Source organism: Octodon degus, unplaced genomic scaffold, assembly GCF_000260255.1.
Source record: "Octodon degus isolate 3935 unplaced genomic scaffold, OctDeg1.0 scaffold00065, whole genome shotgun sequence".
Taxonomy (NCBI): domain Eukaryota; kingdom Metazoa; phylum Chordata; class Mammalia; order Rodentia; family Octodontidae; genus Octodon; species Octodon degus.
Window position 1 is genome coordinate 5,429,343 of NW_004524641.1, and position 12,317 is coordinate 5,441,659.

Genomic DNA, 12,317 nt, shown 5'->3' on the forward strand with positions numbered 1-12,317 from the left:
TCTTGTTGCATAGGTCCTGCTTTACCTTGGTCTTAACCATCCAGTAGAAAAGTATGAAGATGAAATATAGGAAGTGAAGCCATGCTGTTATGTTGAGCTGTGGGGGACTCAGGTCAATAATTTCTGACATTGCCAATTAAACAGAAGACTCAATGCTATTATGGGATACTGGACTCTTTTGGAATATTTTGCTGAGTTTACACACCTATAGTATTCAAATAATGAAATTTAGAAAAAAAGGGGTATACAGATGAATGTCCATTTTGTATCTGTGTATTCAAAGTGGTTAGGATAGATATGTAGTTACATTCTCTTAATGAATAGAATGACTTGTTTTAATGGTGTTTGTAAATAGGATCTCAAGTCTACATCTTGTGCAGCAATTAACCACTAAGAGGAATATATGCAGTGTGTTACCTATTGAAACTGACCTACCTATTTGATTTGAAACTGTCTCATTGCTATCTGTTTATCAATAAAATTATGAAAAAAAATAAATGAAGGTCCATTTTGTAGTGGAAAAAATATATATGTTTCTGCATATACAAAATAGGATAGATGTACAGCTATTTTCTGTTAGTTCAGTGAGAAGAAAGTTTTGAACTAACAGTATTTAGACAGGATATTATGTCTGTATCTTGTACTATGAATTACTACAAATATAACAGTATGCAATGTATTAATTATTGCAGCTGTCCTATTAACCTGTTTTGAAACTGTCTCATTGTTACTTCTTTCTCAATAAACTTATTTAAAAAAAAAAAAACAATCCAAGAAACTGAGTAGCAAAGACAAACATTTGTTTTATTACCTTTCCACGTCTAGAAAGCCTGGTTATTTAAAATTGAAGAGAACATTGTCCACTGGTTTAGAGAATATCTCAGTATCAAAAATGCAGACATCCAAAACACAAAAGAAAATAAGTGTATGAAGCCATTTATAAAAATAGAAAATTAGAATGACAAGATTCCCTTTTTTTTTTTTTTTTTTTGGCGGAACCAGGGATTGAACTCAGGCCCTTGTGCTTGCCAGGGAAGCGCTTATTCCATTGAGCCATCTCCCCGGCCCTAAGATACCCTCTTGATCCTGTAAATGGCCATGTGGACTCTCCTGCCTCTGAATACTGCCAGCCTATTAATAAATCCTCTTACCTAATTGTACAGTAATGCCTTCATGAAGAATTTGGTTTGCATACAGAAGTGTTTGGCATAATTTTATTTCCATGTATAAACTCAATGGGTGACAGACATTACTGCAACCATTTTTCCCATACAACATGCATGTAGCCATCTTTCCCAGAATTGTGAAATGAATTGTGTTCCTCTAAAGAACTTTAGCTCATATAGATATTGGCACCAGAAAAATAGGGTTGTTGCTATGGATGAACCTGATTTTCTGATTTAGAAGCCTTTCAGACTGGCTTATGGGAGACTTTTGGAAAGGTTTGGAGATGTGCTCCAGAGAAGGCCTAGAATGCTGTAAGTAAAGTTTGATGTGTAATTCTGGTCAGAACTCAAATCAAGATCTTCTGATAGTAAAGGGACCAAACTCAGGAGATTTTGTTTGGAAGCAAGACTCCCTTGGCAATTGGACTAGAGGACATATGTGTTACATTTTGCCAGAAAGTTTGTATACATTTGCCATGTCCTGAGATTTTGCAGGAGACTGAGATTAGGAGTGATGGATTAGGGCCAGTGAGATAGCTCAGCAGACTAAGTACCTGTTTAGTCAAGCTCAGGGACCAGGGTTCGATTCCCGGTCCTGCATGCCACACCAGCCCCACCCCTAGGGCATGCTGAACCAGTGACACAGCATGGGCATGGTGGTGCATGCCTGTAATCCCAGCCCTGTGGAGGCTGGAACTAGGAGGATCACTATGAGTCCAAGCTACATAGTGAGACTCTGTAACAAATACATTAAAAAAAAGTGATGGATTAATTGATCTGGTGGAGGAAATATCCAAGACAGTCCAACATTCAGGTTATAGCATGAGTACTGCTGACTGCTTTTAGCTATAGTTGTAGTGAGAATTAGGGACAATAGGGAGAAGAGAACAATTTGAAAAAGTTAAATTTGTCCCAGAAAGAACCATGTGTAAAGTTTGAGCCAAAGAAAGTGTGGCTGCTAAAGAGATTAGTACCATTACGAAGAAACCAAGTACTGTGTACAGGGATAAGGAGAAAAATGCATTTCTGATGTCCCAGAAATCATTAAGACTGCACTGTAGGCCCAAGGATTCTAGGATATCAACCTGTCATTGGAGAAGAGAGTGCCTGGGAACCCTGCTCAAAAAAGGCCTCCTTGGGAATTGGTGCGCTGGAATTCATTTTACAGTGTGCAGTTACTCAGATAGAGGGCCCTGAAACCTTAGTACAAGAGGCCTGGATTCCATTGACAGTGGACCTTGGCGTCAACCACATGATGCTTCTTTCACTGGCATGCAGAATGCAAGAGTTGTAAGGTCATGGAGACTTCTAACCAGAATTGAAAAGAAGGCCTAGAAAGGCAGGCAAGGAATCCCTGCAAGGGCAGTGCATGAAGCTGTGAAAATGAAACCAAAGATGCAGTGGAAACTCCAAGAAGTCAGAGGTACTGTGAATGTGGAATAGCAGCAAGGAAGCTGCAGTCCGTGAGTAAGTCGGTCCAAAAGCAAAGTCTTGTGGGTTGCAGCCAGGAAGGCCATAGGGATGGGGCCACCCGTGCCCTCTGGGGCTCATGTTTGGCCACCTTGTCTGTCTTGTTTTTCTGTCTTATTTTGGTACAGTTTTTTTCTATCTTGTTTCTCTTTGCCAGTGGGAATGTTTGCTCTGTGCCACTGTGGAGTTACGAACTTGCTCTTGTCTTTACTTGGAGGTTAAGTATAGTAAAAGGAGATGTGTTGGGTGTGAAGTTGATAAGAGTATGTTGTGACCATTCATTCTGGTATGTCAGCTTCTTTGAATAAAGCAGCACCAGGCAGATTAGTAGGGCATGCTCCTGTGCTGACTGGGTGAGTCGTGGAGGTGAGGCTCAGGGTCCTGTATGTGGTTCCTCCTCTTTGGCATCATTCACCAGCTGCCAGGAGCTGAGCAGCTTTGCTTGCCATGTGCTTCACCTGTAATATTTCCACCTTATCAGCTGGCCATGGACTGAATCTGTCCAACTCTAGGCCAAAATAAAACTCTGCTCCTTTGTGTTGTGGATGTCAGCTATTGCATCCCCGAGACAGAAAGCTTATTACACTAGATAATATAATACCTTTTCTTAAGTAGTATAATGTTGCTCTTTATCCTTGATGAGCACTTGTATTGTCAGACTCATTAAATTTGGCTGATATGAAAGTTTGTTTTGTAATTACTGGACTGTTCTTTGAGTGTATTCTTGTTTACCCTCTTTGATGTGAGCCTGTTTTTTCACATAAATGTATATCTTTCCATTGTAGTTTTTCATTTTTCTTTCTCTTTTCTTTCTTTCTTTCTTTCTTTTTTTTTTTTTTTTCCCAGAACCAGGGATTGAACTCAGACCCTTGTGCTTGCCAGGGAAGTGCTTATTCTACTGAGCCATCTCCCCAGCCCCTTGTAATTTTTCTTGAATTACCTCATTTTTATCCCTTTCATTTACTCTTTCCTTTTCATCATCCTAGTGATTTTTGGCTAAATTCTTTTCAATAACAAGAATGGGAAACATTTTTAAAAAACATATTGATAGTTTTAAAGTACACATTTTCATCTCTGCATGATTGTCTGCTAATCCTGCTGTATCAGTTCCACTGCTAAGGGCTACCTGGGGCCATCTTGGCATATGTAGTAGGCAGATGGGGTTTCCTCTTCACTGGAAGTATTGTGCCAAGGGAAAGCCACCATATATTAATATATTTTAATACTTTTGTTCCACCGTATCATCCAAAATAGATACAGATATTCAAGATAGATACAGTCATTTCCTAACAAAGTTTTAGATGGAAGAAGCATTTAAAGTTGGATATAACCATTCTCACTGTGCTTTACTCTTAAGTTCATAGAATCCAACTAAATTTATTTTTTACTGTTTACTTGAAAGGTTCGTCATATTCTTGTTTTGGCTGTAACCTATCTTTAAAGGATATGTCTAAGGTTTTGGGAGATATTTGCATTTATTTCACTATTTGATCAGCTTCTTTGACTTTGTAAGTAACACACATATGTATCTTTATGATAAATAAAATAGCTTTTGTATGTTGGTTGCTGGAGATATTTCTAACATCTTATTATTAACTTAGACAGTATGTTGTATATGTTTTACTTTGCTTATCAACAGAAAATATCTCTTGACTTGGAGGTTTCCTTTGAAGAAACACTTCCAAATAACTTTGGACTCAAATCAAAACTAATTATTGATTTTAGAGAAAGCAAAGTAATATTCCACATGCTATATATATTTTTTTCCATCATTTTTGCTTCCAGACTCATTTTTATGATTATGATTTATTTGCTAAAAAAAGATGACAATAAGTTTTGTTCATTTTTTCAAAGCAAAATGTTAGAATTATATATTTTGAAATTCATCTTAATGCAACTGGGCACAGCATTAAACAACTTTTTGAAATATGAAACCAAACCTTGGAATCATTGGATAAAAGTTATGTTTTCTAGACAGTAGTAATTATATACAAGAATAGCAGTTCAAAACATATAACATCTTATCTTCATGTTTCTATTTTGTTTGTTAATTGTATCACTATTTTGGAGAAAATGAATTTTTCATCTTGTTAAATTCTAGATGAATTAGGCATATATAGTTTCAAGTGTGTTCACAAAAGTTTGAACAGCTATTTTTCAATATTGAAAGCAGATAATAAACGTGGGAGAAGAAAATTCACCTGTAGAAATGGAAGGGAAATGTACTCCATAATCTAGAGGTTCCTGTTTGTCACAAGATCTATTGCTTTCAATGCACATATATTTACTGACCTCTCCACTGAATTCAAATAGTAGTACACAGCGCAAAGACCATTTGCTCCTTCCTACTTTGTGCGCTGGAAGCCCCAGTCTGTGTAACTGTGCAACATAAATGTATCCAGGGGCATCCAGCAGAAAACTCATGAAGAGCTGCTTCTTCTTGCTTTTTGTCGGCTATAAAGTTTTCCAGGGTAGAGATGTTTCTGGATAGCCAGTGTTGCCACTTACTTAGATTCCTTTATGCTTACTTATTGGCTGTCTTTTCTGACCTTTTTTTAAACTCATTCTTCATGCTCTGCAGGAGCCCAAGCTAATGGAGAAGGGGGACTGCTATTCTTTGAGCTTACTATATATTTAACTTCAATTTATTCTTCTGATACAATCCTCACAACAGTGGGGGGTAAACTCATGTCAATTTTTTTTTTTTTAGATGCAAAGTCTGTAGAATGGTTTTCCCAAAGTCACCCAGCTAGGAAATAACAGATCTGCAATATTAATTCACATTTGTTTGGTGCTGTAGTCTAAGGTTTCTGTTAATGCCATAGGATTCACATTAGATTGTTCCTGACCAAACCCTATTTCAAGACCATACCAGATCATGGCTTTTTATATGACTGTAGTGGTAGCTTGGAGATCTTATTAAGCAATGGCCTTATTTTTTATGTGAGAGAAATAACACTTGCTCTCATGAATCACTTTAGAGAAATATAAATTTTCTCTATAAGAGAAAGACTACACATATTTTTATAGTCACTTAAAAATAATTTAAAGGTAAACTTTAAAAAATTCAGCATGTCATGTCTTTATGCTCCAAACTGTACCCCCAGTCCCCAGAATTAATCTTGTGGCCTTTACACTGGGCTACACCCCCAGTCCTTGTTATTTTTGAGACAGGATCTCACTAAGTCACTAAATTGCCCAGGCTATTAAACATGTGCTCCTTGTTCCTCGGCCTTCTGCAGTGCTGGGATTACAGGCATGTGCCACTACACCAAACTTTGATCAGCTTTTATATTAAACTGTTTCCCACTAGGGTCACCAAGCGAGTGTTAACTGCACTAGTAGCTCCCTGATACTGAACACAGTTTCTGGATTTTTTGTTAAATACTTGTTGAATAAATAATCCAACAGCAGTAAACTTCTATAAAAAAGGATTTTTTGTCTGTACCGTAAATCTGGCATTTCTCCTTTTATGGCTCCCCTCTCCCCTGAAATAGTCACATCCATTCCCCATCTTTCCCAAACATTTTCTGCCCTCTTCTTCACTTCTAATCATACAAAGTATGCTGTGTCTTTCAGATCAGGTCAGGGACGTGGAGAAGTCTCTGATATCACATGCCATTATGGTCTTCTTTATGTAACCTCCTAAGAGTGTAGTTGAAAATAGGCAAGGAGAATCTATGCTTCTTTTAGTAAAAAATGTGATTTTTCTTTAAAAATTCCAAATGGAATTTCATTTTCTTGTCCTCTGAGGTTTAAATTTTAATCAAGCATATTATGAGACATTGTCGTAATCTAGTAGCTCCCTTAAGACCTTAGATGTGATTGTGTTGGCAGGCAGGAGCTGAAGTGTGGGCTGAGGAGCAACCAGAAGTCATGGAGAGGAGCTCTTGGGGTCGCTGAGCTGAGGAGGGAAGAAGACCAAATTCATCTGTTTTTGTGCTGCACTCCACACCTAGCCAGAAATACTCTCCCTGCAGAGCCTGAGATCAGCCCTTCACAGCCTCGGACTTCCCTCCTCAGCCCTGTGCAGCCTGTGCGCTACCTTCGTCAATGCCCCGTGCTCCCTGTACTTCTTGGGTTTCAGAAGACAGGTGTGTGGCAGGTGACTGGGACCGCTGCTTGAGGAGTCTTTGAGGCCCATAATCATGTATCCCAGAAAGAGTAAAGCGAGCTGGGCCTTCTTAGAAATGCCTTTGATATGACTGAAATATAAGAGAACTTAATGATAAGCCATACTATGTGTGTTTATTGTCTGGCTTTGTGTTTATTTATAAATAACAAATATATGTTGGCAAAAATTAATAAAAATTGTATATTAAATTGAGATCTTTAACATTTAACATTGACATATAAATTTACCTTCCTAAGTTTTATACTTAAATTTTAATGTAAATTTACATCAGAGAAATTTGCTTTTAACTTTAAAAAATAGTGAATATGAAAATGTACTTCTATGGATCAGTTACTTGAATGTATATGACAATTTGACTGATCTTGAGAAATCAAAAAATGGATAACATATATTAGTCTAGCATGACTGTTGAGGTCGCTAAGCTAAGCAGGAAAGAAGACCAAATTCATTTGTTTTTCCTGTAGGCATAATGTTAGACTCTAGGCTAATTGTTAAATTCTAGTGTGAGCCATTAAAAACATATTTTGTTGGTTTTTTAAAGGACACATTCAGAAAGGCCCCACTTGTGTCCATTTGGAAGGGACAGAATAATATTGTTACATGAAAGTTTTCTGTCCCGTTTATTGTTTTTCTTAAACAGGATCAGGGTTTACAGTTCACCTCTGTTCACCGTGTGTGTTTTAATACTGAAATAAAATATATCCTTTCAGGTTTGGTTAGCTTTAACGAGGCTCACTCAGGGTTACCCTTCAGTAGACCGTGACCCTGGCAAGCCTTGTTGCCCTTTGGCATTGGTTTGTGTTAAAGATAGTGCGCTTCCTCGCAAGGGCCCTGGTGCCAGACTTGCCAGCTTGGATCCATTTCTGAGGTTTGATGCGGAAAACAAATTACCAAAATTTTCATCAAAGGAAACCACTTTCCTCCAGTTGTTAAAAGATGTCATTAAAACATTGCTCAAGATTGAAAATGTTATTTCTGTAGTGTGATAGTTTATGGCTTGTATGCCTTGTGAATTGCAAACACTTCTTGCCCATACTTAGCCAGCAGATGCAGAGAAATGACAGTGTGAAAGGAAGAGCAAGTCTTTGGTCTCTGGGCAGAAATAGCGAAAGTGTGTTTCTGTGCCATCCTGCCCTGCATGGCTCAGTGTCTAGTCGGCTTTACTTGAAATGATTGCTGGCCTCATACTCAAGTGAGCTCTGAATGGGGTTTCCCCACTAAACACGTGAATGCTGGGGTCTGTGACACAGTGAACACTTTTATTGATCAACTTACAGAAAAAGAGTATCAATATTGAAAGTTCATGTATCTTAGATTTGGCTGCTAGAATATTGAATGTATGTTGGTAGGGTATGAGGTTTATTTTTCCAGTAGGCATAATGGAGTGGCTTAAAGGAGAAGGAAGAACAAACTTTGCTTCTCAGATTGGCTAGTATCCCTAGTTATTACTAGTTCATTTCTGATTTCAGAAGTTAAACTTTTTCTGTTCTAGGAGATTCAGAAAGATTAGCCACAACTTACTTAAAGAGACATACACCATGAAAATCAGTTTTTTGTTTGTTTCATTTTGTTTTCAGAAAAATTTACTTGTGTACTTTTCTTACAAACATCTTTCCCACTTCATTGAGGCAGATTTGGAACTCAAACAAGAAACTTCAGGCTCTACTACGATGGAAAGCACTTTGTGGGGGAGAAACGCTTCGAGTCCATCCACGATCTGGTGACTGATGGCTTGATTACTCTCTATATTGAGACCAAGGCAGCAGAATACATTGCCAAGATGACGATAAACCCCATTTATGAGCACATAGGATACACGACCTTAAACAGAGAGCCAGCATACAAAAAACACGTGGGAGTCCTGCAAGAGACACATGATGAGAAAGACGCTGCAGGCCAGGATGGGGCGGCAGAGAAAAGGGTAAGCTACCATGAAACCACGCTTTATCTTTTTCTGTTTGGGATCCTTTTCAAAAAGCCATTACTGCCAGAAGGGATTCGTTTCTCTACAAATGCTTTGAAAACTGAATATATTTTTCTAGATGTCTAGTTTCTATGGTACTGTTCTTTGCCTGTACCTATTGCTTGTTCAGGTAAAGTTTGCTAGGTATATCTTATACTCCTGATTGTCTATTTTGTCAGCTTCACAGTTCTTAAAATAGGTTAGAAAATGGCCCCTAGCAAAAAACATTCAGGGATTTGTCAGCAGTATAATTTATGGTTTAAGAAAAGTTAACTGTTATATTGAGGACGGTTGCATTAGCCATCAAAGTTACCTTTTTATTTTCCTTAAAGATAATTTACTCTAGAAATAATTCTGTTGAGCAAGAATATGTATATATTTTTAATATACATGGTTTAATTCACACTGCTAAATAGCTATCTTATTGTTTTAAGAGTCAATTGAGTCCTGGGGGGATTTATCTCTTACTGTTAAGAAATAATTGAGTCAGGAAGTAAGGATTTAAGTCAGTGGTAAAGCACTTGAGTCACTGGGTTTAGTGCACAGCATCAAAGTAGTAAATAGTAAAAGAAAGTGAAAAAGTTAAGAGGAAAACAATAAACAAGACAACAAAAAGTAACCAAATCTGATTTTTTTTTATTATAAAAAGCAATTTGAGGAGCAGAGGAGGTAGCTCGGTGGTCTAAGCACCTGCCTGGCAAACACAAGGACCCAGGTTTGATTCCTGGTACCAGAACCCTGGGCGCACTGTGCTGGCCACTGAAACTAGGTGTGGTGGTACACACCTGTAATCCCAGTGCAGAAGTAGCTGAGACAGGAGGATCACTCCAAGTCTAAGCTGTGTAGTGAAACCCTGAACCAAATACATTTAAAAATTTTTTGAGTTTTTCAGTTTTTGTGTTTTAAATTGTGACATATTTCAGGTTAACATCAAAAATTATAATTTGGCATTAAAATTTAGTTTGCTTTTGACAGTTATCTCCGTGCACTCCCTCCCTCACCCCCAAAAAGAGTTAAGAGAATTTCCTGATGTTTTATATTGTGCAAGATTTAGTTGCAAGAATTTTGTGAGTTCTAATTTGAACTATAATAATTCATTTTATATTTTCAAGAATCTTCAAGTGCTACATTAAAGAAATACAGTGAGTGTGAACTTGGATTCTGGCATCAAATAGAGTGGTGTGCAAGTTACTTAGTTTCTCTGTGCTTTGTCCTATTTATAAAGTTGTAATAAAAATCAAGTTGTTTTGAAGATTGAATGAGATAGCAGATATAAAACGCTCAACCAGAATTTAGACATAATAAGATCTCAGTGTGAGTTTATGGACAACATTCTGAAACATTTTCAGTTATTTTGAAGTATTTAAGTACAGAATAGAAATTTAAAATTCTCATTGTCCAGTCCGGATTTTAGATTCTGACAGATTTTATGTACATTGGTGTTCTGTGGCTACAGAGAAACCAACATTTTAAATAGACTGTTACACAACTTGTAAAAAATGGTCTTTCATATACTTAATTAGGAACCACACATTTTATTTTGAAATACCCGAAATTTTAAATCATAAATATGTGTTATATTTAATATTGTTCTTTTTCCAGTCACATTCCTATTTTCTCACCATTGTTTGATTTTCCACCCATGGCATTTTCAACACTGCTTTTATTTCAATGTCTAATAGACAGTTATATTCTATGTAGATGTGATAGAATGTCCTAAATCAATGTTTGTGAATGATCTAAGTCTTTTAAAGTTGGTCAACCTAATAATAACCTGTTTTATTATGTTGAGCATAAAACTTTTAATTTTGTGAGCTAAAGATACTCTGCTATTTGACATTACCCTAGTCATTTAATTTCACAGGGCTTTGGTTGCCTCTTCTTCAAAATAGAAATGATACCGAAGCAAGGCATCAAATAAGGTAGTTAGAGGACCCTTTCAGCCTAGGAGGCATGATTCCTTTTGTGCTTAGGCAGGGTACATTCCATAGCTTCTCTAGTGCTCATGACTAGTAGTAACTTTTTAGAGTGAAATAGCTGGCACTGGGCAGTATCTTTCTCCAGCAGTACATAATTAAGAATCATTCAGAAATTAATGTGCTTTAAGCTGCATGCATCTTAAATCTAGTTGGCATTTAAAAATCTCACTCAAAAATAGATTTATTTTATTTACAGGTGTCATCCAACAGGACAGGGATGACGACCTGTTCAGCAACTTGAAACATTGATTCCCTGTCACAGTGGATGACATTTGTAAGTAAAGACAATTGCTTAATTAATTTAAAATATCTACTGGCACAAATATGGTATAATAACTCTTTCAGTGGGTCCTTACTAGCTGAAGCCCAGCGTATCCATGACTCCTTATCTGAGGCAGAAAGCACTGGCTTTGTAGGCATTAGTGTGCTGCTGTGGAAAGGATACTAGTGTTGGACTGAAGGACTAGGCTCTAATTCTGCTACCAGAATGAATTTCATCTGTTCCATTGGGTCAACTGCTTTCACTTCTCTGAGACTGTTTCTGCACTTTTAATTGGAGAGATTTGGACTCCAAGATACAGTTTTCATACTCTATGACCTTTCAAGGTCTTTGTTATAGGACAGAGACAAGAGAGTACTGAACTGAGCACCCCAGTGGATCCAAGCCTTTTGCTTCTGTGCCTGTCAGTGAACTTTACTGAACCTCCACGCCACATTGAGTCCATTTCCCCTTAGTTTGCCTATTTTCTTGACTCCAGCTGGGTCAGCACTCTCTTCCTCTGCCCTTTATGTCTTGATTTTCTAAATAGTTCTTTATAAGCTATCTATATGAATAATCTTTTCTTGGTATTCAGAATTTATTTTAGAATTTAAAGAAATTAAAGCAGGAATATCATCCCCATTTCTCCTGTAGTGTCCACGAACTAACTCATCTCAAAATTCAGTGCATCTAATTCAACATCTACTGTATAGCTCCTCTTTGCAGTACTCTGGGAGGCATAAAAATATGCAAGCTATAAGCCTTGTCTCAAAGGGCTTACCTTTTAATATCTCATTATTCCTATTTAATTAACACATGAAAGACTTCCTGTGTCATCTATAAAGGCTGACAAGAGTTTAATGAATATTTAGATTCATTTTGACTTGGGTTTGCTGCTATAGTAGCCCCACCAGAACATGGGAAGCACATTTGTAGGTGAGAAACTGATTTTCCAGAATTGGGTAATAAATTAATTATTAATTTAATATTAATATTAAATTAATTATTAATTAATAAAGTAGTTTTGGCATTCCACCCCCATTTCAAGACTTTAGTCTCTGTATTGTTTCATTTCTAGGCAGGGATATAGCTCAGTAGACTAAGTGCCTGCCTGGGTCCTGAGTTTAATCTCCAGTACCACCCTAATAAATAAACAAAAATAACAGTGTTTCATTTCTGATTTAACACCTTGAGCTATATAAATAAGTGCTGACTGACTAAATGAATGAACAAATAATAAATGTATTTAATTAATTCAGCCAAAACCAAGGCCCTAATAGAAATATATCCTGAAGCTGAGAAAGAAAGGTACAAAAATAAATAAATAAATAAATAAATGAAAAGT

At 37.0% G+C, this 12,317-nt stretch overlaps 1 protein-coding gene across 5 annotated transcripts in view; it reads left to right on the forward strand.

Moving 5' to 3' along the window:
- Chn1 (chimerin 1) overlaps positions 1-12,317 on the forward strand; it is a 209,372-nt gene that overhangs the window by 115,046 nt on the left and 82,009 nt on the right. For 3 of the 5 annotated variants that reach the window (XM_023719153.1, XM_023719154.1, XM_023719155.1), the window contains one exon: positions 8,404-8,692. In XM_023719153.1, the coding sequence (XP_023574921.1) occupies positions 8,404-8,692 (289 nt within the window). Of the gene's footprint in view, positions 1-6,710; positions 6,731-8,403; positions 8,693-10,908; positions 10,988-12,317 lie in introns of those variants that run through there. The other 2 variants (XM_023719157.1, XM_023719158.1) reach the window with 2 other exon arrangements.